At 42.6% G+C, this 25,819-nt stretch overlaps 1 protein-coding gene across 1 annotated transcript in view; it reads left to right on the top strand.

Annotated features, from left to right (window-relative positions):
* Window positions 1-25,819, top strand: part of CRYBG3 (crystallin beta-gamma domain containing 3) — a 149,437-nt gene that overhangs the window by 73,225 nt on the left and 50,393 nt on the right. Inside the window, exons 5-12 of the mRNA XM_075542432.1 lie at window positions 93-959; window positions 2,400-2,444; window positions 2,667-2,782; window positions 3,910-4,057; window positions 15,613-15,749; window positions 17,000-17,114; window positions 20,562-20,597; window positions 23,115-23,251. Of these exons, the coding sequence (XP_075398547.1) occupies window positions 93-959; window positions 2,400-2,444; window positions 2,667-2,782; window positions 3,910-4,057; window positions 15,613-15,749; window positions 17,000-17,114; window positions 20,562-20,597; window positions 23,115-23,251 (1,601 nt within the window). The remainder of the gene's footprint in view (window positions 1-92; window positions 960-2,399; window positions 2,445-2,666; window positions 2,783-3,909; window positions 4,058-15,612; window positions 15,750-16,999; window positions 17,115-20,561; window positions 20,598-23,114; window positions 23,252-25,819) is intronic.

Here is a 25,819-nt window from a genome sequence, read left to right as displayed (position 1 = left end):
AGACAAAAGAAGGTAACTTTTCATTACTCAGAAAGGCCGATCTCGCCGGTCGCAGTGAAAAGGAGCATTCTAACCTTGCCTTTGTTTCTCAGGACACACCGGAGAATCCATCCTTTACTATATTGTATGAAGCGCCCCTGCAGGAGGACCACAAGTATGCGTCTGCAGATGTGAGACGAACACCCACGCTCGTGTTTCCTGACGTGTCTGCCGACAGTATGCCTGTTCTGACATGTGAAAGATCTGAGAGCAGAACTGACCTCGTGCATCATTTTGAAAAGGAGACTAAGTTGAGTGAGACATTCGACAGTGACAATTCAGAAATGTTCCTGTCAGTGGAGGCCAAGCGGTACAAGATTTATCCCTTAGCTCTGTCCCCCATCTATGAGGATGACAGCTCTCAGGAGGACATGCTGTCCAGCGAGGTCTCACCTGGTCACCACGGCGCCACAAAATCGAGGGAGAGCACAAACCAGCCCTCTTCTGTTCTGTCCCTTCTCCAGTCCGTGTCCGAGCGTTTAAAGATGGACTTGGATGAAGAAGGACAGGGGACCGAGAGGGACGGGGAAGAGGAGGAAGCGGGGGAAGAACTTGTGCCTAAAGGACATCTGAGGCCTCAAAGGCGAGACCATGCTACCTTCCAGTTGCCAGACTACCCGGCTTCCTTTTCCCCCGAAGATGACCAGGAAAGGGCCGAACTTTCCAAGAACTCATACACAGCGTCAAACGAACCTACTACCTCCAATATGCAAATTGGTCTCTGGCCAGAAAAAGCTTCGTTTCTACAGAAATCCAACCTTACGTCTAAACTGCATTCTTCTCTCAAGAGCGCCTATCATCAGTATTTGCAGACTTCCAAAACCCACTCCTCGGAAAAAGGAGCCAGATTTAGTGGGATTTTTCAGGACCCCACACCAAAGGCTTCTGTTCAAGACAACCCATCCCGATTATTCACAGAGGTAAGGAATTTTGATTTACTTGTGAGGTAGAACTTTGGAACCTGAAATGGTCTAAAAGATTAGGAAAACCAGTGTTTTAGGGTTGTGTAAATGTTGTTTTTCAAGAAAAGTCAGCCTGCTTTAGATGAAGTGTATCAAAACTCGTGTATTTTAGCGGGACTATAACCGGGGGAAACTAGATGAGGATTTCGGAGGCATTAGTCCTCTGCTGTGTTTTGTTCTCAGAGATTTAAGTGACAGTCTGCGCGTCTTAAAGCCTCTATATGAGAAACGGTGCTTGTCTGCTTCGGGGAGACCCTGTTGTCGCTCAGTAGATAGGAGGGCAGTGAAAAGCTGAACACACAATAGAGGAGCCTGAGACATGATGCGTGGCAGGAGAATGCCATCGTGCAAGAGGAAACTCCGTTGCAATGTTTCCTTGATTTAGAAATACTTAAATATCGAAAATGCCTATAAGTTTTCCCTTTCTGGCATTCCAGAAATTTTTCCCCTGGGATTCTTTAGAGTTCTGCCTTTATTTTAGAAAGCCTAGATAGCAAATAATAACTTCATAACCAAACTTTTGCAAAGTCATTCTAGTAGAAATAATGGGATGTGGAAATAGATGAATATTTCTCCTAAACAGACAAACATACAAGCAAACAAATGAAAAGCTCTGACTTCTATGGAGTCGGTTCCACCTGACAGTGACCCTCATAGGACAGAGCAGAAATGCCCCGTCGGGCTCCTCAGGTGGTAGTCGTGGGAGCAGGCTGCCACGTTGACCTTCTGTGTGCGGGCGGCCTGGTTTGCACTGGGAGCATGTGACTAGCAGTCAAGTGCAGTAACCATGCGTCCCAAAGTCTTCAGGGTTCCCCTTAGCAAACCAAGCAGGTACAGCTGACTCTCTTGAGGTCTGCTTATCCCACTTTGTCTACATGCCTTTGGGTTAAACGCAATGTGCTCCCTACCCGCATCCTTTCCCCGAATATGGTTCTCTTTCTAGATTTTCTCTTCTGCCCCCACCTCACCCTGCCACAGAGTTTTAAATTCTCGAGTTCCTATTTTTTCAAGACCCTCTCCAAACCACTTCCTTAGGGAAATCTCTTCTGAAGTTCCCTGTGTTATTTCATCTAGACATGGGCACCCTTCCCTTTGACTCTTTATAACCTGCTATTTTCTTGGGTGGTTGTTGGTGTGTGTATCTTCGTTATCTACTTAGGAGAGTCTCACATGAGTGTGTCTCATGGGTTTCCGCTTTCTACGCTGTAAGCTCCCTGCGATTACTAGTAAACACGGTTTCCGTTCGTATCACAGGCCGTGCCGAGAGAAGCGGTCTGTACGTAATAGCCCCTAAGTAATAAGGTAGTAAAATGGATTTGAGGTTGCTAACAAAGTGAACTATGTGCATTTCCCACTGGTGAATCCTATGGTTTACGTCTTCCACTTTTATAATTTCAGAATGTTGACAAGCATACTCTGAGGTGTATCCCAAGACCTGGGAAGGTAAGCTTCAGTTTCCCAGGTAGGCAAAGGTAAAATGTGTAAAACAGTTGTAAAATAAATCATCTTAACTGACTCAGAAAATGATTATTTTACTCAGGATTTAGCATCTGAAGTTAAATCTATGCTTTTGTGTATTTCAGTTATTTTCTCTGTTCCAGAATATTTTGAAATTATAAATGCATTCTTAAAATGTGCTATTGTGCCTATCACTATGTATTGCAGATGGTCATCTATGATCTCCATGGATGTAAATATAAACAAGAAATCTACGGTAATGTTCCCGATGCTACATCATGGTCCTTTCCAAATGGCGTACTGATAAAAGTTGTGAGGGGCTGGTAAGCAATCTGTTACGTTGTTTTTTAGCTTATTTTCTGATAATTAAGTATGTTTCAAGTTTTTTGCTCTTTTGTTTTGTGTCTTTTAAATTTTTTTCTGGTTTTTAAAATAACTTTATTAGGGGCTCTTACAGCTCTTTTTTAAAAACCGGTTTATTAGGGGCTCATACAACTCATCACAATCCATACTTTGTATCTTTATTAAAGGGATATTTTTCTTCCTTTAGTTTTTGACAGAGTATTTTGAAGCATCCGTGGAATTTTGTAACTGAACTGAATTGTTTTCTTTATTTTCATGGCCGAAAATATAAGCTGTTTGTAGTGCTTGGAGCCAGCAGTGAGTAGCAAGACATATTATATATGGTCAATACCATTCTGGAACTTCATTATTAGTAGGATGGATGTGACAACGGAAATTTTCTTCCCTGGTCTCATTTGTTAACCCAGTGTAAAATGGAGTTGAAGGCTCCAGTCGAGTGAGGCAGGCGTAGCATTGAAATCAAGTTCCAAATTGGTGGGATGCTGAGGAATGTGAAGGCCGCGTAGTAGTAGCCATTTGTATGACTGACATGCTCAAGGACTGCAGGGTGCTTTGTGTGGTCTGAAAATGAGGCAAGCTTCATGTATTCTGATGGACCAGGCCTCGTGCATATGCTGGAGCTAGAATTTCTTTGTCCAATTTTATGTTAACTGCTGGTAAGTATTCATGTTGTAAGCAGAGTGGGACAGTCATCGTGTGATTCTTTTGTCCAGAAATAGGGAAATCAGGGTTGAAGTATAATCTGTGAATGTTAATCTGTGGTTTTTAATATATAATGATCATGTTTAGGACATATATAAAGTGCATATACATTTCATATATGTATCCTGCCCTGTGCTATTTTTAGGAACTCTTTTTATCTCCCAAGTTCTGTACACTTCTATTCTTAAGATTTTTGCCTGAGCATAAATTAGCATGTAGCCTTGTTTTAAAAATAGTGTATATGTTCACAATGGGGAGCGGCCCAGTGCTACACATTTAGGTCAATAAGATGTTCTATGAACTATTAAGTGTCCTTTATTGTATGACAAATGATTCATTTCTTAGAAAAATGATTAAAACGATTGCTGCTTTTATGTCTGTCCAGTTGGATTTTGTATGAAAAGCCCCATTTCCAAGGTCAGAAATGTGTGTTAGAAGAAGGGGAAAAAGTGTTAAACCGCGACTGGATTCCTCAGAGCCGCAAACATCCAGAAAGGAACTTTGTACTGGGTTCTATCAAACGGGTCTTAAAGGTACCAGAACTATTGTCTTTGTCTTTTGTCGTTGGTTTTGTTTTGTTTGATGTGTCAAGTCTCACATAGTCTTGACGTGCATTGATTTCCATTAATGTTTATAATCAAGTTGCTGGTAATATTTTGAATTAATACATGTGAAATGTGTATTAGATGCCATGAAAGCTTGAAACACTTGCCCAATAAGTTTCTATAGTGACATAGTAGATGAAGTGCTTATAGACATAAATTCCAGCAGTATAGGTGCGTTGTATCCAGGAATCCTTAGGGAAAAGCGGAAATTCCTGAATATATTGTGACTAGGTGTAGATGGCAAAGAAGAGGAAGCGTTATTTTTATGCTTTCATTAAGTTTGGTTATATATCTGATTTTCCTTCTTCAAACTCGTTGCTATCAAGTCACTTTCAGTTAAAAATAAGCCTGTGGGGTAGGGTGAAACTGCTCTTTAGAAATTTTTTTTTAGAAAAAATTTTTTTTAACAATTCAGTCCCTTAAATAGAGTTGTATAATCATCACCACCATCAGTTTTAGAACATATTCTTCACTATTGTACCCATTATTATTAGTTCCCCCTTGACACACACCCCCCAGCCGCCACCCCAGCCATCATCACCCTGAGGAACTATTGCTCTAGTTATGGTCTCTGTGGCTTACCTATCCTGGATTTCTTATAAAGAAAACCATGCAAAATACCCAACAAGGACAACGAAATAAAATTCAAGAAAAGCTTCAGTCCAAAAGAAAGCAGAAGATAACAGAAACTAGAACAAATTAAAAATTGGTCAAAAAGGAAAACAAATGATTACATGACAAAATTTAACCCAACTATATATCTGTGATATTCCACTTTCCAGTGCACTCTCTCTGAAGACAAGACCATTCCCATCCGCTCTAATGGTCCGAGGGAATTCATGGGTCCTGGGTCCGAGTGTGGTTTCCACAAATTAATTCTGGTCTTTCACTGCCATCCCTAGCCTTCTGCAAACCAAGTGCTCAGAATTTAAGTTCTAATACAATTCCCTCCCCTGGTTTTATTACTTACAATCTTTGTATCACATGGGCTGGTGTGCTCTTTCTGTGTGGACTTAACTGACATCTAACTAGAAGGCTGTTTGTTTTAAGACAAGCTTTTAAGAGCCCAGACACCATTTTTTTCTGATAGTCAGATACAATCTGCTATACTCACCACCCATATATTCAGTGATACCTTCATGAAGCTAACTATTGTACAGGGCCACATCCCAAGGTCGAATTGTTCTTAGACTAGGCGTACAATTAAATGTGAACTCAAAATCCATTTGTATGTCCAAAGTTTATATATATCCCTGGGCCACTTTTGAGGTAGCATTAGTAGCTTGTTGAGATCCGTAGGGTTTCTGAGATTGTAAGTCTTTTATTTTATTTCATTTTATTTTATGGGCATAGAATGAGCAGAAAGCCCCATTTTTCACTTCTGGAGTAGTTGGTGGATTTGAACTGCCAACATGGGAAATAACAGCTCAACAACTTACCCACTATGTCATCAGAACTCCTGCTTAGAAAATATTACTTAATACTAAAATGCAGAAGACCTTCCAGCATAAAAGTTAAAAGAAATGCTTCAGCGATTTAGAGGCATAAATGCTTCAGTGATTTAGAGGGAGTTCGTATGAAATCGATACAAGTCCAAGAGCGAGCTAGGTGACTCCCTTTGCTATGCGCTATGAGAAAGGTTATTCAGGACCCTGCATGCACAAAGAAGGCACCTCCCTCGAGGACGAGGACGGTGCCACCTGATGAGATTCGCAAGAATAAACAGGATGTAGGTGGGCCATAGGGGGGATGCAAGGGAGCCTCTGGAGAGTGACGGTGTGATGTAATAGGTGTGCACTTGGGCTTGTGTGGGTGGCTGGGGCGTAGTGGGCATTGTTGGTTTGCTTGGACAGAATTGACTGCTAGCCGTTCAGGTCAGCAAAGAACATTTTTGTACCCATGCAATCAACTAACTCAGTAGAAATGGATAGTTTGTAGGTGGAATCGTCTTAAGGTTTCTATAATTTCGGGTTTCGTGTCTTCCTTGGGAATGTCCAGCATCATACCTGGCCTAGTAGAAGAAAAAAAAGAAAGATGTGACAAACGATCGCCCTCCTAAAACCTCACGACAATAAAACCAAACAGAACTCAGTCTGGCAAGCAAAACATGAACCTTTTGAATGGATACTTGCACATGGGCCTTTTAGTGATATTGATTGTAAGAATGAATAAGCAATGTTTGCGCATGGCCCCCTTCTCCCCGCCCCCACTCCCCCGGGTCCTTCCTGTGTTCTTGGAGCGTGTATTGTGGTGCCCATATGCCTTGAATAGGCTAGCAACTTAGATTGAGGAAGGAAAACAAAACTATTGAGTATTGAATGGAAAGACATTAGTATTTGTTCTCAACATTACAAAAGGCAATAATAAGATATCAAGCGGTACCCTTTCTCCAACCTTGTAAGATCTCGTACCTGTGGGCAGCTCCGTTCTCATAGCAGTGGCTGACATTCGGAATTTACCTAGGCCTGAGCCAGCTTCTGGCCTTATCATTGTAGAGTGTGCCTTTTTTAGTAAGTGGCGGGGAGTTCAGTTGTTAGGTCAATGACTGTACAAGCGTTTGCTGCATTAAGTAAACCAAACTCACTGCCAGCTCACGGCGACCCTATAGGACAGAGTAGACCTCGGTGATGCTCCAAGATTCTAACTCTCTCTGGGAGTCGAGAGTCCCGTCTTCTCCCAGGGAGGTCTGGTTGTTTTGAACTGCTGACCTTGAGGATCACAGCCCAATGCATAACCACTGTGCCACGGGTTCAAATAAATAGCTATTCATGTTTTTGTTCCTTCTTGTTACTAATTCCTTCCTTGCCAGCTTCTCTCCTGTCCTACTGATTCTCCTGTGGAGAGCGAATGTAGACCCACCATTGGATAGAGTAACTGTGGATCCGTAAGTGGAATTTTTTGTGGTCCACTCAGGAGACTCGGGTCAGTTGCAGGCTGGTGCACGGATGCCACTCACTTGCTAGTGGAGGTGTGTCATGTTGCTGTGATGCTTAATGGCTTTTGATAGTTTGCAGGCTAAGGCAGCCCAGAAAGAAAAGCCTGGGGCTTGCTGCTGACAATCAGCCACTGAAAATTCCCCGAATCAAAGGTGCTATCCACAACCAGCCATGGGGATGAAGACTGTATTGTTCCAGTGTTGCACTCCATTGCACATGAGTTGAGGCGCCAACTCCAAGTTAGTTGCTAAGAACAGAGTACTCTTCAACATCTAGCTGCTTTCCGTAACAAAGGACTCAGTAACCCGAGCCTGTCGACTTGTAGGCAAGCAAAGTGTATGCAGGGGCTTGGTCCACCATAGCTCTGGTTCACATCCCTTCCAGGTACACATGTCGATATTTATGTATCTGGGATTGAAATGGTGATTTTTGTGAAACAGTATCTCTCAGATTATTATGTTATGCTGTGCTATTTTCCATTTGCAGTTACACTCACTAAATTGGTTTAAAAAACCCATTGATGATTTGCAACTAAAAATTTGAAAAATAAGTGGAATGTTTGTAAAGCACCTACCACTAAACCAAGCACCAAGTTAAGTCTTCAGTAATCTTGTTTCCAGATTAGTATTCATATTAATATGACACTTAAGAGTCAGGGAATCATTTTTCTTAAGAAGGTTCATGTAAAAATTATAATTGTGTTTGGTTTTAGAATAGCAAGCAAATTTTTTTTTCCTTTTAAGAATATAGCTAAAGGAACACGGGGGGAAAATAAGAATAGAGCTAAACTATTTAATTGAAAATCCACTTTGTATGTGAAATATTTTAAGATTAAATGTTGTGAGTCCTGACATTGACTGCGGTTGTTGTAGTTTGGTTTGAGTAAAACATGAGACGTGGATTTAGAAACTTGCTTGAACAATAGATTCCCTATCTCTTCTGGGCCCTTACGTTTTCGTAGAGTTCTTATATTTCTCCTTTCATACTCATGAATCTTTTGTATAAACAGCATTTGCATGTCTCATTTGGGAAACAAACTCACTAGTACTTGCACACCTTTGTTTTTCACATCTCCACCTAGTGCTCTGTCTTCTTTTTGTGATGCACTTACATTATCACAGATAGAATCCTGCCCGGCTTTCCTTATTCTTGCCCCGGGGAAAGTTCCTTTTTTTTTTAACTTATGAGCATGGGATTTATTTATTTATTCTAATTAAATCATTTTATTAGGGGCTCATACAATTCTTATCACAATCCATACATACATCTATTGTGTCAATCATATTTGTTCATTTGTTGCCATCATCATTCTCAAAACATTTGCTTTCTACTTGAGCCCCTGGTGTCCGCTTCTCTTTCCCCCCCCTCATTCCCCAATCCCCCCACCCCCATAACCCTCGATAATTTATCAATTATTATTTTGTCATATCTTGCCCTGTCCATCGTCTCCCCTCACTCACTTCTCCACCATCTGCCCCCAGGGAGAAGGCCATATGTAGATCCCTGCAATCAGTCCCCCCATTCTACCCCACCTTCCCAGCACCCTCCCGGCATCACCATTCTCACCACTGGTCCTGAGGGGGTTGTCTGTCCTGGATTCCCTGTGTTTCCAGATCCTATCTGTACCAGTGTGCATTCTCTGGTCTAGCCAGATTTGTAAGGTAGAATTGGGATCGTGATAGTGGGGATAGGGGGCCAGGAAGCATTTAGGAACTAGAGGAAAGTTGTATGTTTCATAGTTCCACTGCGCCCTGACTGGCTTGTCTCCTCCCGCACCCCTTCCGCAAGCATAAGGGGGTGTCCAGTTGCCTACAGATGGGTTTTGGGTCCCCACTCTGCACTCCCCCTCATTCACAATGATACGATTTTTTGTTCTTTGATGCCTGATACCTGATCCCTTCGACACCTCGTGATTACACAGGCTGGTGTGCTTCTTCCATGTGGGCTTTGTTGCTTCTCAGCTAGATGGCCGCTTGTTTACCTTCAAGTTAATAGTATTGTTGCTCTTTCATCAAGATCTTACATACATTTATATATCGCTTTTTACTCCCACCTCCCAATAATTTTGGATAGCTAGCTGACAAAGCCACTTACTATGTCTCATTAAAGACAAAACATTTTCTCATCTTCCCTTGAACCATCTTTTTATAGGATGAATTTCGCTTTAAAGATTTATTGGCTCTAATTACTAGTTGATATAAGACATCTTTGGCTTGTCCTTTATCCCATAGCACCTGCAGCACTGTTACAGTAATGCATCAGTATTTAAGTTTTTTGAGGTAGTGGTGCTTTATATCTCCAATTGTGGGTATTTTTGTTTCATCATGGTCATCTCACAGAATGCAGCTGTTTTATTTTGAGTGTGGCAGCATACTTTTCTATCTGTCTTAAAAAACACTGACAAGTCTAATTTTGTAATGCTGCGGGGTGCCTTCCTAAGGATGGCGAGCAGAGTTTAGACTTGGGTCCTAAAGGCAGAGATGCCGTCCGTCTTGTTCACTGTTGTATCCCCACGCTTGGAGCGGATTCCGTCCCGCAAGTGTGTGCTGAATGAATGAATGGGTAGGAAACATCGAGTGTTTCCTACTGCAGTGTGCTGCTCATGCCTTGTGAGCTACCAGGAGATAGCCAGTTTTCCTTGACTGGTCCATTTATTTTTACATTCAAAAGTTTATTTGAACAACTACTCTGGGCCAGATAGTATTCCAAATGCTGAGACTCCAGCCGTGAATGAAACCGATGCAGTCCTTCTGTTGTCATTGAATTTTATCTCGCAGTGGGGAGGACAGAGTTAACAAAGTTGTATGTACTATCATGTCAAGAAGAGTCCTGATGGTGCTATCAAGTAAGCATTGGGCTCTGCTAGGTTGCAGGTTCAAATCCCCAGCTGCTGGAGAATGACGAGGCTCTCTGTTCCCATACAGATTTGTAGATATCGGGAGGCTGTGAGTCAGAAGGGACCCTATGGCAGTGTAGGTACAATGGCAAATAGTGGTGTGCATAATGAGGGAAAGTCGAGAAGAGTGAAGAACTAAATCCAGGAAAGACTTTCTCTGGCTTGATATTTGAGAGACCAAGTCGCTTGCTACGCTGAAGGATCACCAGTCAAAGTGGGCACAAAACTCCGAGTTAGAATTATGCCTTGTTCGTTCGCAGAGCAGCCAGGAGAAGCTGGCGGGGTTGGAGCTGAGTGAGCAAGGGAGAAAGTATGTTCCAAGATGATCAAGGCCGGGGCTTTGTCGCCCTCACAGGCAAATCAGGGACTTCCGCTCTTCAGATTTGATGTGCAAAACATAGGAAAGCGTTGGAGGCTTTGACGAAAGCTCCAGCTAACAGCTTAGAAGGGGACCCTCGCGCTGTTCCCAACGGTTAATGAGAACACTCCTGGGATGAAGTAGATGCTGTCTAGGCGAGAGCTATTCACGGCATTCATTTATGCCTCAGATATTTGTGTTCCTTCTACACTCGGGACTACAGAAATAAAGGAACAAAGGAAAGTCCTTGCCCTAAGGAGTGCGCGGTCCAGTAAGGGAGGCATATGTAAAAACTAACAACAGGATATGCAAGCGGTGTTCACAGACACCACCCCTTCCTCTGAGAATTTGCTCTTCCCTATTGGTAGTTGTTCCTTTCCTGCCCGGCAGAGCAGTTAACTTGTACCCATGCTCACCCGCTCTCCCTTTGTCCAGCCGCCTCCCTCCAGCTCATTGTGCCGTGGCCGCCTCAGCCCGTGTCATTCAGTCTTTCACATGTACATGTCAATATGAATACAAATATTTAGGCTATGCCTGTCATAAAAGACGATAAGGTGAGCATACATGCATCCATACTCAAGAATAAAAAGACCATTGCCAGTATGTCTATCCTCTTTCCCCCCAGAGGCCACCGTTGTTTTTGCTGTTCCCTAGCTTTTGCCATTGTGTGGGATGGATGTTTACTGCTTGGATTTTCCTGTTGGGGAACTGTTTAGAAAGGGCACTCGGTTTGTCTGCTGGGAGTTGCTTGGCCCAGCTTTTGTTTCTGAGATTCGGCCACATTGTTGCTCCGTGTCTGAAATCCATTCGCGTTCACTGCTGTCTAGTATTTGATTCAAGCAGAATCCCATCGTCTTCCTCTTTTCTTGACATACGGGGTGCCGTGTGCTATCTTCACAGAAAATGTTGCTGTGGACCTTCTGCTCATGCCCCTCTGCACAGTGCCTAAGGTCCCCAAGCTCAGTGACCCCAGCCTTGAACATGTGTCAGAATCACACAGGTCGCTGGACCCCCAAGTACGGGGTTTCTGATTTAGGGGGCCTGCAGTGAGGCCTGAGAATAGGCATTTCTAACAAGTTCCAGGGGGAGTCTGCCGCTGCTGGTCAGAGGATTCCATTTGGAGAACCGTTGTTGTCTCTCAGAAGGAGCCCTGTTGGTGCAGTGGGTTCCATAGCTGCTCTGCCGGACAAAGAAAAGACTCTACTCCCAGAAGGATTGATGGTCTCAGAACCCCTACAGAGCAGTTCCTGTCTGGCTGGGCCGCTATGAGTCAGAATGGACTTGATGCAAGGGGTGGGGGTTTAAGGCGGTGGTGTAGAGGGTTATGCATTAGGCTGCCAACTTCAAGGTCAGTAGTTCAAAACCATCAGCCACTCAGTGGAAGAAGGATAAGGCTCTCTTGTCTTGTAAACCCACAGGGGCAGTTCTGTGAGTCAGAGTTGACTCCATGGAGGTGAGTTTGGTTTGGAGTTGTTGAAGTAGAATTGCCGGGTCTTATGGGGTGGTTGTGAGGCGTCCCCCCACCTTCCCTCTCTACCATTGAGTTCCTTTTCTGCCTAATTTGACCTACTTCTTCAATTTTGCCGATCTGGTGGTTTTAGAATGGCATCTGTCTTATATTGAGATTTCCATTTACACCGACTTTATTATTAGTGACATTAAACATTTATTGTCTGTGCTTGCTTTTGTTCTCTGAAATGCCCATTGATGTCTTTTGCCTATTCCTTTGTTAGTTATTTTGGGCTGCATAGTTTGTTTTTATTTTAGCTTATTTTATAACTAATATATTGACCCAGAGAAAAATTAGTGTTTTCATTTATGTTTTTATGTATTAAAAAATTAAGGCACAGGGGAACTCAGACTGGACGATACTATAGCACTAGGAGACTTCAAAAACTTGTGGGAAAATGGAATTAAAAGATAATAGTATCTTTACCATGAACTTTCTGAAGTGTCCCCACCTCTAAGACCAAAAGCTACCTTTATCTGCATTCCAACCAATTATATTAAAGAGTCGGTGTTTGAAGGTTTCGTTAGGGTGTATTTGTGAAGAACAGCAGGGCTAGGAAAGGCTGGGAGGAGGAAGCCAGGGAAACTTAGCCAGCAGCAAACTTGCTGTTGTCATTCAGCTCTTATAAAATACCCGTAGCTTGCTGTGGTGCTTTGACTGCAAGACTATGAAAACAAGTCTCCTTGCTGGACGATTCAACACGAACAAAGTAGACTGTATCCGCAAACCGTTTGCAGACTACTGGAGCAGAAGTTAGGATTCTAGAAAGATACCTGAGAACGGGGCATTCTTATTCTTCTGTTAAATGTTATAGCCATTATTATGCTTTGGCTGTTGTGCTGTTTCCATCTGGCTTGTGGAGTGAAATGCCTCCTAGCATTTTTCCTTTGAAAAGTACACCACCCAAACATTGTTTGTACAACAATGCAAAGGAAACTTGTTTGTGTTAGACACTGCATTAAGTGTTCTGGTGCTGAACCTCCCATCCCCCGGGGACATAACTATAACAGTGCTTTCCGTCATGTTACTAGAACTCCATTATGAATGGCCAACAAAAGAGCTTTGCACTCAGACCAGGTGTTATTTCTGCCTGTCTTCGAGAGGAAGCCTTAGAAGGAAATACACTTTTACTTTATAAAGGATATTTTAGGCTATGCTCTTCAATATATATCGCATTTTAGAATGAATTTTCTGAAAATAAGACATACAGATTTGCTTTCTGTTTGCATTCTAATAAGGATGTTGGGAATTTGTCTGGAGAAAGGTTAATAGAAATCAGAAAATTACAGTTTTAAAAGTATGAACTGTTATAAGAAATATTCAGGTTATAATAAATGCCACTCTAATTATTAATGCATTTTACCTCTTTATTTAAAGCGTAATCATTTGATTTCAGAATGTGACTGGTGAGAATGATGTTATTGAAACTTGAGTTCTTTAATTATACACTTAAAGAGTATGGTGATAGACTGTGTCTAGGCAGAAATACAACCTTAGTTTCAGACGAGGAAAAAATAATTGTGGTTTGGAGGGCCTGCGAAAGGATAAGGCATGTGTTAGGTCAGGTTGACTAGAGAAACAAATCCAGTGACACTCATTTTTGTGTAAGAAAGAGCTTTGTATCAAGAAGTAATTATATAGCAAGAAAACATTCCAGCCCAGTGCAACTCAAGTCCCTACGTCCAGTACTAGTCTGTAAGTCCTCTTTCAAATGCACACAGCCACGTGCAGTGATGCGGAATGCCGGAAGAGCACCGGCTGGTGGGTGCAAAGTTGTGTGAATCCAAGGGCGGTGGTAACATTGCAGGGCTCTGGCATCAACCAGGGTCAGCCAGCAGGAAGGTGAAGGCAGAGAGAGGAGAGGAGGTTCCCAGGACCCTCCTAATGAGAAGGCCACACCCACAAGGAGGCACCATCAGCCTGCGACCTGATTGACAGGTTGAACACCACCCCAGCACTTTTATATATCTTCGAGTTAACAAATTATATAACTACCACCAGGTATTTTTTCACTAGAATATGAATATTAAGTAGGATTTCCTAATGGGCATACAGGGTAGCATCTCTGTAGTTGAGAGAAGGCAAACAGATCATGGCAGAGGTACACAGACCAGAGGAGGAGTGGGGATAGCACAGAGACTGGTGTTACCGAAGGGTATGAGAAGTTGGTGTAGAAGCCCTGTGGTACAAGGATAACCAAGAGCTCATCCCGATGAGTACAGGAATGAAGAAAATGTTCAAAAACGGATTGTGGTGATGACTGTATAGCTCGTGATGTGATTGAACTATTAAATCATATGCTATGTGAATTATATGCCAGTGAAACTGTTAGGAGACAAAAACCCAGTGAATTTATTGCTCTAGGACAGTGGTTCTCAAACCTGTGGACCTCTTTCACAGGGGTCGCCCGATTCATAACAGTAGCAAACTGACAGTGATGAAGTAACAGCGAAAATAATTTTATGGTTTGTGGGGGGAAGGGGATCACCACCACATGAGGAACTGTATTCAAGGGTCGCAGCATAGAGGCTCATAGGCTCTAGGGCCTTGAGCCAAGTGTAGTGTCTTAAGAAAGATGGTATTTTCACAATTACAGTGGTGTAAAAGGGAGCCCAGTAGCGTAGCGGTTACACACTGGGCTGCAGTCAGAAGGTCAGCAGTTTGAAACCACCAGGCTTGCTGCAGGAGAAAGATGAGGTTTTCTTCTGTCATAAAGAGTTCAGAAGCAGAAACCCAAAACGGCAGTGCCAGGCTGCCCTACAGCGTTGCTATGAGTCGGAGTCAACTCAATGGCAGTGAGTTTGGTTTGGGTTTGTTGGTTTGTTTGGGGGCTGTTTTTGTGGAATGGTATGAACAGTAGCTAGTGCTTCATTCACCAGCTCGTGCCGATACTCACCGTTGTAGTCTGGGCCTAACCAGGTCGATGTCAGCGGGAATAAGCCACAAGCGATGTACCGATTAATCATCCAAGTTGACATCTAACTCATGGCGACCCTATGTGTGTCATAGTATTTTCCATGGCTGGGTTTTCGTTTGTTTGTTGTTTTAAAGCAAATTGCCAGGCTGATCTTCTTAGGGACCTCTGGATGGCCTCAACCCTCCAGCCTCTCGGTGAATAACCGAGTGGGTCAGCTGTGCGTACTGCCCAGGGACGCCCACCCATGAAATTCTGTCAGGACACGAGACAGGATCCTGAATAGTGACAGTGGATACTGAATGTGTAAGAATAGGTGCGTGAAGGAGCAAATGTCAACTCTTAATTTCAACTCTGGACAAACTTGTACCAAAAGCAAAAAGAGCACCCCCGTAAGCAGGAAAACAGATTTCCCTCGCCTCAAATTTCCTTTTGTCAGTGTATATTAGGTCAGCTCTCGGGGGGCGCTGTGCTTCGCTATGATTTGTTTTTTATGTCCCCCATGAGATCAGCTTGTGTTTAACTCCCTTCCTCCTTTATGGCTTTGTTTTGCTTCTGAGAAGGAAGGCTTACCAGCACTTGCCCTCACATAGGACTGGAGCTCTGAACATGGCCTAATGGAATCGTCTGTAACAAACAAAACCGTGCACGGTGGCAGTTCCTTTTCAATCAATAATATTGCGTGTTAGCAACGTAGTGCCTTAGAAAAATTATGTCTTTAAAAAAACTGGTTAAGTAGAAACAATATTTCCTTTATGTTGTGAAGGCATTGAAACAATGAGAATAATTGTAACTGTGTGCCAGAGTGTGGAGAATGCAGGGGCTGTGTGCTTCTGGATCATTTCAAAGCCCTTCTCTCTTCCCTCCAGGATTGTAGCATTCCAGAGATAGAGCTTTGTCCCCAGTCCGACCCAGCATGCTGCCCGATCTACATCCAGCGCGCAGTCCCCAACTTGGAAGAACTGAATCTCCCCAAGTCTGTGTCCTTCACTGTGAAGTCAGGAGTGTACGTATCAGTCTGTCCGTTTAGCAGTGACTGATGACTTCCAAAGGTTTTTTTTCATAGTTTAATAGGCGACGTGCATTTTTCTGAAATTCTCATTAGTTAATTATACTTCTAAGCCTGGAAGCCAGGGAAAGGCTTGTTTCAGGGATTAAAATAGCTTCTCTCTTTCTTTGGATCCAATTAGGGCTTTGATGGATGACTCACAGAGACAGGCATAAAATTCGGGGGACCGAGTTCTTGATAGATGCATCCAGCCTCTGCTCATTGCATCTCATGACAAGGAAACAAAGCCAGGTCCTTGGCGTAGAAGTCTCTAGGCTAACTTCTTGCCAGGGCTTCTCAGTGCTACCAGTTATGGGGTGCTTACTAAAATCCAGGGGCTTTGTGTTGCATACGCCTCAGTTCCTGCCAGGCAGGTAGTTTTCCTCCCACGTTATAGAAGAGGGAATTCAGCAGTGTGCCTCAGGTTCCCCGTTGGCAAGTATAGATTTGATCCCAGACATCTGTGATTCCCAAGATACCTTTAGACATGGGTCTAACTACTAACTCAGCATAGTTCCTAGTGATTGTCTTGAGTCACCAAAGCCTGTGGCAGGCCGGGTTCAATATAGAGGCCTTTCTTCCATTTTGCAGAGTTTTATCTGCTTTGATGGTGAATGTTGACTTTTGGGGTCACTGTCAAATGTCATTCTTTTCATGCCCAACCATTGAATAGAACTTTTGGGGAGACATAGTAATTGCTCTGTCCTTGAGAAATGTTTGTCATTAGCTGAGAGCTAGAACGGTCTTCTGAGAATCTTATTTCAAACACTGTCCCCAAGGCAGCCACTAGAACTTATAATCAGCTCTAACAATGAGAGTCAGAGATGGCAAATGCCTGGTGGACCCCCTGCCCCTGATTGCCCCATTTGAACAAAGAAGAGAATAGAGTAAAAGTGTTTTTTTGTCCCCCCCCCCCCAATAATCTATTTGAATTTAAGGTTTCACATCTTTGAGTCATTGGAAATTCTAAGAACTTGGGAAACATATTCAACTTGTAAGATAGATAGTGTTTGGATGTAAATACTTAGTAGCATGTTAATGCTTGTTTGGATATGCAGGCTGGCTGTCACTTTGGATTGTATTTTACTAGTGAAATTCGATGACTGGGATTTATTTTTATTTTTCTGTGGGAACCCTTTTTTACTCTTAGGAAACTCGATTAAAGTCGCACAGTCCTATTGTTATACTAACCATTTATTTCTTGTTAGGTGGCTTGCCTACCCCGACATCAATTTTAAGGGACAGGCTACAGTTTTAGAGGAAGACCATGGGCTCTTTGAGATCTCAGCAACTGAAATGAAATCATTGCACCCACTTCAGATGGTAAGCACATGTAAATACAACGGATTCATCACCAAAACGACTTCTATATTGGAATGTCTAGACTACAAAGGCCCAAGCTTACTTGTTTACTTAACAATACTTGCATTGTTTGCTTATTAATACTGTTCTGTGCAGATTTAGAGTGTGTGCCGAATTTGTCTTATGATTTCTATTCCGAGATTATTTGTAGTAAATCACGTTCTTCTATTTTGGTTACTGATGATCAGTTTGGCATTCCTGAGTGGCTAGTTCTGCCAGTACTTAATTTTAAAGATATAGTGTGCGCTTGCAGTGTTTGGGGCTGTGTTGTGGCAACCACAGGGGAAATTTATTAAATGCTTGCTAATGTGACATCTTAGTCTGCATGGGATTGCTATAACTGAAAGACCACACACGCTTCCTCACAGTTTAGGGAGCTAGAAGTGCAAATTCAGGGTGCCAGCTCTAGAGAAAGGCTCTGGCTCTCTCTCTCTCTCTCTCTCTCTCTCTCTCTCTCTCTCTCTCTCTCTCTCTCTCTCTCTCTCTCTCTAGCACTGCCTAGCTAGCTGCTTCTGCAGTTCTCCTGGGCCATTTTTGTGTGGCTTGACATCTCTCTTCGCCCATCTCTGTGTTTTTGTTTGCTTGGTTTTTTGAATGTTTGTTCAATATCTTTTGTATTGATTTAAAATGCATCCTGTCCTAACAGAAAACTCAATCCCCAATAATATTATAACTACAGTCCTAGAGTTTAGGATTAACAGCATAACTTTGGGGAGGGATGCATTTCAATCTGTAACATGCCACGCGTTGGCCTCCTGAAACTCACGTCCCTTTACATGTAAAATACCTTCCTCCAGTCACTTCATCTCAAATGCTTTAGGTCCAGACATCACCTCTGAATCATCTAAATCCAGTCTGAATACGACATTAGGCACATTTCATCTCTCTGCAGGGCATGGTTCTTCATCCATCTGTGAACCACCGACATCTTGGTTACTAGTTAACTGTTTTTGAAGTCCGATGGTGGAATAAGCACAAGGCAGCTGTTTCCATTTCAAGTGGGAGACTCTGGAGGAAAAGAAAGGACAAAGGGAGTGAAGCAAGCCCAAAACATAGCAGAACAATTCATGCTAGCTCCCAAGGCTTGAAAATAACTCGTTTTCTGAGAACAACCGGGCAGTGGCCCGACCATCAGCACTCAGGTGGAAGTCCTAGATCCCTTGTCCTTAACCCACCTTTCCACTTCTGGGAGGACAACTCTACTCCCTGGGCTTTGGAGGACCTCGTTCTCCTAGTCCCTCTCAGTGGCAACCTCAAACCAGAAGACTCCATTCTTCTGCCCAATTTGGCACGGCAGCCCTGCCCTCCGACTTTGGGCCATAGTTTCCTCCTCGTGGTCCAATCGAATGACAGCCCTGTGTCCCAGAACTGAGTTGATGAAGAGCTGACTCTTTGAAAGCTAGGATGCGGTAGCCTCATCCTTGGAGACTCCAGAGGTCATGGCCTCACCTTTGGAAACAAGACAGCCCTGGTTTCCCTTCCTGGTGCTCCTTCCACACGTTCTGTTGATGCTCCTCTTTCCCATATGTGGAGGGCAGCAAACGCACTTCCTTCACCTGCACGAGTCCTGGAGGCACACCATGTTCTTTCTGTTTGTTGTTGCTCCTTCTCCTTCGGTGTAAGGGGATGGGTTCTGCTGTGTCATTGGGTAGATCTATTGGTCACAGACTTAATATCTCTCACAACAGTTTGTGTAACCATGTCCCTCGTGAACTTGTTAGGACAGGTGTCCTTAGCTTATTCAATATCATTCCTCAACCTGTGGCTGGTGCCACATGTGGTCTCTAAGACAATAAAGGCTTTATAATTCATCCTACTTTCTTTTGAGCCTTCACCAGAATTGCTTTTAGGAACCATAATGCTACCAACAGTCCCTTAAAACATCTGAATATTTACTATTAGGCACTTTAAATCTTCAGCATCGCCTCTTTAGGCATTTCCAAAACCTTTTTAGCATTGTAAGTGTTGGTCAAACAGAGCAGTCTCTTGAAGAGCAAACCCAATGAAATACATATAAAAGTATGTATATACATGTATGTCCACACACATAATACACATACGCACACAGCACTTTCAAGGAAATGACTCATGGAGCTGTAGAAACTGGCATGGCCTAAATCCATGGATGGGTCAGTTATGATAGGTCATGACTCATGAGGTTGCAGGTGCTGATAAACTTAGCGTAAGCAGGTGAAGCAGGAGGATGCTGGCTCCTAGGCTTGTGAAAACCTGCAGATTCCATAGTCTGTAGGTCAGATGGCAGCATTTGGACCGACATGAATAACAATGACTACCAGGAAGAGGAGAATGTTCTAGAATTGAAGATGATGACAATTGTACAACTCTTATTGATACAATTGAATTACTAAATTGTATGACATGTGGATGAAATGCTAATAAAACAGAGTAACAAAAAGAAAAAGAAAATGACCAGTTGAATGTAGAACTGAAAGCTCTTTTGAATCATGGCCTAGATAATTTGACACCTAAGGTTAAGGAACCATCACACCGAATACACCAATTTTGGTCATTTGTGCCTCTTTTTTTTTTTTTTAAAGTATAAACCAGGAAAAGGGGGAAATGTTAAGAAATGGCACAGTGTGGAATGCCACTTTAACAAGACAACTCCAGAATTAGGGTTTTATGAGGATGGGTTGCATTTCTTTTTTAAACAGTTCTATTGGCACTTTGTCCACATATACAATTCGGTAGTTCAACCATATCAAGAAGAGTAGAACAATCTTTGCCACAGTCAATTTTAGAACACTGTCTTTTTCTCCATAATCATTGTTAGTCATGTAATTTTTTCCTCCCATTTTGGCAAAAATATAAACAAAGAGTCACCAACCCAGCGACTTCTGTACGTGTGATTCGGTGCTGTCGCTGACACTCCTGCTGTGGTGCAGTCATTCTTGTTCTTGCTCTTCAGATTGTTCCTCCCCCTCTAGCATGAACTTTGTCTCCCCACAGTTTTGAGGTCCCAAAGGGCATTTGTGTGTAGTAAAAAGTACAAGGTGGAACAGGAAGGGTGGTTAGCTTCCTGCGTGTCCTCAATGTAGAGAAGAAAGAAGAAAAAATGCTACAAAATAACGTAGAAATCTGCCCTACCCCGTGAGGTTTCCAAATGGGCTGGCAAATCCATTCTGTTTTGAACACACGACAGTGAGCTCCTTCCTCGCAGCAGGTGTAGGCTGGGAAAGGTCTACTAGGATTTCTTGCCTTTCGACACCCACATTCATGTAGATCGGTTTGAATTGATTGTGACTCCCTACTCTAGAGGCCTGTTCTTAAAAGCTTTACTTTGACTGTTAGTTGTTGTCATGTTCTTATTACCTACACACCTAATTGATTGACTGTCAGAGATTTAAAATATTTATGTCTAATATTTAAATTTCTTTTCATTTCCAGGGTGGACTGAAAGTGGAAATGCCTATGAACCTGAAGGTAAGTCTTAAACAGGCTTTTGTGACAACCTAATATTTGTACTACTAATTTATAGGCAAATTAAATCACTAAAGTAGGAGCCCTGGTGGCATAGTATAGTCCTTACGCATTGAGCTGCTAACTTCAAGGTCAGCAGTTCAAAACCTCCAGTTGCTCCTCAGGAGCAAAATGAGACTTTTTATCCCCTGAAGAGTTTCCATCCCGGGAACTCACAGGGGCAGTTCTACCCTGTCCTGTAGAGTAGCTATGAGTTGGAATCCACTCAATGGCAGTGAACTTGAGGTTGGTTTGGAGTCACTAAATTAAAAATAAGTGTTCCTACCTACATGAAAATAGTGCCTTTTGTAAATTATCAAGGGTTCATGAGGACGGGGGGTGGGAGAGGAAAGGGGGGAAACGAGGAGCTGATACCAAGGGCTCAAATGGAAGGAGGATGTTTTGAGAAAGATAGTGGCAAAGAATGTGCAAATGTGCTTGACACAATGAATGGATGGATGGATTTTGATAAGAACTGTACGAGCCTCCAATAAAATGATTTTTTAAAAATAGTACCTAGCTAATGGGCATTGGAGTACTGGTTGCTTAAGGCCCACCTATGGCTATACATGGGAAGTGGAGTCAGGATGGAAAGATGGACATCTCTATGGACAACCCTGACAAACCCAATCCCCTAAGGAAGAAATGATGATAGAGTTGGTTTGTACTGTGTTTGGCGTGAGGTGGCAGAAATCCTTTGGAGTTATCTAGGAGCCTTTTGGGAGTGATGTCCCAGACAAATCTGAAAAGGAGAGGAACTGAGGCAAGTAGGTGGAGGTGGAACTCTGATTAAGCATATTTTAATAAAGAAAGGAGGACCACGAGCTAGTACATGAGTATAAAAAGAGAGAGGATCAAAGGTGAAAGCAAGCTTGTGTGGAATCGCATCAGAACACCACCAGAGGCAAGCATGGAGGCCCTGGGACTCTTCCTTGTCTTGTCCTCCCAAACAAACCAGCTCTTTGGAATTTAATTATGGACTTGGCAAAAGCTATGGAAAGTGCCATGAATTTCCAGAAGAACAAGCAAATCTGTCTTGGAAGAAGGACAGAAGTAAGGGTGGTCTCACATGCTTCAGGCATATTATCAAGAGAGAGCAGTTGTCAGCAAAGGACTGTTTGATCAAGGAGACAAAAAGAAGGCTGTGCCCGTTGAGATGGGTTTACACGGTGGCTACATCCTTGGGTCCAAACGTAAAGGCAGCTGTGAGGATGACCCAGGACTGGGCAGTGTGCACAGGGTCACTGTTGGAAGAGCCTGATAGCACCAAAGAACCAGAATAAGACCAGTAGGTTACTGAGCGATCTTGTCTGCAGCTGGCCCTCTGATCACAGAGACATGTTTAAGCACATTTTGTTTTCAGTAAACCCCTGCATGTATGTCTGGAAACCTGGTAGCAATACTTTTTACTTAATCTTATCTATTTCTTTCCATCTGTATTATCTGATAGTCAGTTTTTATAAAGAGACTATCTCTGGCTTGGCCAGTGTGTTTAAGCCTGGGGTCTTGTCTAGGTCACAGGTTCCCAAACTTACTTGGCCGAGCACCTTCTTTTCACAAAACAGAACTCAGTGTTCCCCTGGGCAATTTACACCTTTTGCACTAGAACTTGTAACCTAGGTTAAAGTGCAGGTATCTGCTTTTGCAGTCCCTGGATGATTCAGCACCCTTTCCCCAGGGGCAGTATCTCCCACCTAGGGAAATGCCGGCCGAGGTCATGCATTGACAGTTGTTGTCCACTTGTGCCCATATCTATAAGTAGGACCAAGTGAAAAATGAATGCAGGATAGCACTGTTGTCACTGTTACCACTTCACACACTAGGAATCTGTACTTGGGAACCGAAGACCATCAAAATCATAAAAGAGAAACACTTGTCCCAATCCAAATGGAAATAAATTTTAAGACTGCAGTTACCTTTCCTCTCTCCCCCTAATCACCCAATTCAACTCAATATCTAGTGTATAAAACAAAAACTTTCTCAGCTGTTGTTTTCATTGAGTTATCGCTTTAAACTCAAAGCTGTGGATGTCTTGTTTCTTCTCAGTGAATAATAGCAACCCTAGAAACAGTTAGTGTTAAGACCACATAAGTTTTCTCAGGTGAATGGATCATATATTGATAGGCCTTATATCTCCACAGAATTCTTATATCTTATGGTAGGAAACTCAATATGTATTAAATTTCAAATTCAGGGATGAACATATCAAGATAGTTCAAGCACAAATTATAAGGCAGTTTCCCCTAAGAAGTGGTGTTAGGATTTGGGCAATTTGGGCATCCAGAACAATAATATTATGTGAGTGTACTAATTTGAGAGAAACGTGTTAATTAACATAGTGTTCATCCTTTGTTGATACTGTGTTACTTTTTAAGGTAGATATTGATGAAAGGGCAGTGGTCCCTGTTCTCTTTAATAGAACTTAGGAAAGTCAGTATGTAACTGTTATAAACTGCAAGCTTTCTCTTTACTGTTTTTCAGGTTATTATTTATGAGAAACCTCACTTTTGTGGACAGGCCAAAGATTTTAGTGAACATATAGATTCTGTTCCTAAGTTTTTAAAACACGATGGGGAAAATTTTCATGGAATTGGATCAATCCGTGTCATCGGTGGCGTGTGAGTGTCATCATTTAAATGGTTTCAGTAGTCTAGTTTTAAAGACCAACACACAAAAAATGTGGACGGCAGAGCAAAATTCAGTCTCTCTTAATCCGAAAATAGCCATCTTATTTTTACCCTGGGAGATAAAATGATTTTTTTACTCATGACTTTCTGTGATGGCTTTTAGTGTAGAAAATGTTCATAAAACCTCCACGTAAGAGTTCAAAACACAATATAAAAGCCAAAGAATTGTGAGGGGATGATATTTTCACAGAGTGGGAATGAATGAGAGCCCCTAGTTTTCCATCTTTTCCTCTCCTGCACCGCCTCTTCTTCTGTTCTTTGGCTCTTGGTCACCCCTTTGTGCTGAAGGATCTCCCTAGTTAGAAAGTAGCCTGAGTTGTATGTTTCCAAAGTCAAGAACCAGTGATTGGACCCTTGCTCTGAACTCCTCATGAGAAAGCCCCCAAACATTCCCGTTTGTGTACATCCTCCTACGATAAAAGCATCATAATAAGCCATCCTAGTCTCTATCAGCATTTACTTAGCAAGGCAGGAATCCCAGCAAATCTGTGGGGTGTTTTTGGATTCTTATCAAGGAAGGTAGAAACATGGAGAAGGAGTGTTCTTCATAGCTTTTTTTTGTTTGTGTGTTTTTTTGCCCTTCTCAAGCCAGTGTTGGTTTCCAGAAACATTTTGTTCTTTGTCTTGATATGTTGGTTTTCTTTGGAATGTTCGTTTTTCTCAATATAAGCATCATTACCTCTTGATGTTATTCTAACACCTGCTAATTTATTCATTCTGGTGTAGCAAAAAATGCTACTAAATTATGCATATAGTGTAGATGATTTGCCTAAGGTAAACTAATGGTATACACACCCACTCGTGTGAAACAGTAAGGCTCCAAAGACCAAACTGGCTATTTTAGGTTAAACCTTGATGGCCAAATGCTGTTCAGGCGCCAAGAGGCACCTATGGGGGTTGCTCCCACTCCTGTAGTCACTGCTTGAAGCTGCTTACCTGGCTCTAACATTGTTTTCCAGTAAGTAGATTTACTATGGTCACTGTGTCAGTCTGAGTAAACTAGAGAAACAAATCTATGAATACTCATGTGTATAAGAAAGAGCTTTTGATGGTGACTAGCTATCAAAAGATACAGCATCTGGGGTCTTAAAGGCTTGAAGGTAAACAAGCGACCATCTAGCTTAGAAGCAATAAAACCCACTTGGAACAAGCACACCAGCCTGTATGACCATGAGGTGTCGATGGGATCAGGTTTCAGGCATCAAAGAACAGGCATAATAAAATCATATCATTGTGAACGATGGGAGTGTGGAGTGGAAACCCAAAACCCACCTGTAGGTAACTGGACATCCCTTTACAGAAGGGTCGCAGGGAGGAGATGAGCCAGTCAGGGTGCAGTGTAGCAACAGTGCAACATACAACTTTCCTCTAGTTCCTAAATGCTTCTCCCCCCACCCCACTACTATCATGATCCCAATTCTACCTTACAAATCTGGCTAGACCAGAGGATGTAACTGGTATATATAGGACCTGGAAGCACAGGGAATCCAGGACAGAGGACCCCTTCAGGACCAGTACTGAGAGTGGTGATACCAGGAGGATGGAGGGAGGGTGGAGTAAAAAGGGGGAACTGATTACAAGGATCTACATGTGACCTCCTCCCTGGGGGATGGACAACAGAAAAGTGGGTGAAGGGAGATGTTGGACCGTGTAAGATATGACAAAAAATAATAATTTATAAACTATCAAGGGTTCATGAGGGAGGGGGAGTCAGGAAGGGAGGGGAAGAATGAGGAGCTGATATCAAGGACTTAAGGGGAGAGCAAATGCTTTGCGAATGATGAGAGCAACGAACGTACAGATGCGCTTTATACAATTGATGTATGTATGGATTGTGATAAGAGTTGTATGAGCCCCCATAAAATGATTCTCAAAACAAGAATTTTCATTTTATAAATACATTAAATAAAATAAATGTTTAAATTTAAAAAAGAAAGAGCTTTATATACAATAGCAGTTGAATATTGAGAAAACATCCCAGCCCAGTCCAGATCAAGTACATAAGTCTGAAATTAGCCCATATGGCCGATACCAATCTATAAATTCTTCTTCAGACTTATGAAACACATACAATAATGCCAAATAGAGAAAGATCATAAGCCGGTGGGTGGAAAGTCTTGTGGATCCAGTAGTGGTAGAGGCATCTCAGCACTGATGTGGGTCTCCACATGGCTCCTCCAACTCCGGGGCTCTTGCTCTCTCAGCGTAGCTCTGTGTGGTTTGTCAACAGGGATATCTCTCTGTGTGTCCTGTCTCCAGTGAGCCATTTATCTCCTTAGCGCCTCCAAACGAGGTCATCAAGCTGCGGCCTGATTTGACAGGCTAGACTCTACTCCTTCACTCTGAATCCTCAGATTGACACCAGATCGTGTAACTACCACAGTCATAAATGGGAAATGTTATAATTGTCAATTAGTGAGGAGTTAGGTATGTTAAAATTTATAACAGTAAAACAAAGGATGGCTGTACCATCCAAAGAGGAAATGTTGAGAATGATCA

Source organism: Tenrec ecaudatus, chromosome 2, assembly GCF_050624435.1.
Source record: "Tenrec ecaudatus isolate mTenEca1 chromosome 2, mTenEca1.hap1, whole genome shotgun sequence".
In the NCBI taxonomy this organism is placed as follows: domain Eukaryota; kingdom Metazoa; phylum Chordata; class Mammalia; order Afrosoricida; family Tenrecidae; genus Tenrec; species Tenrec ecaudatus.
This window is presented reverse-complemented; position numbering and strand designations above follow the sequence as displayed.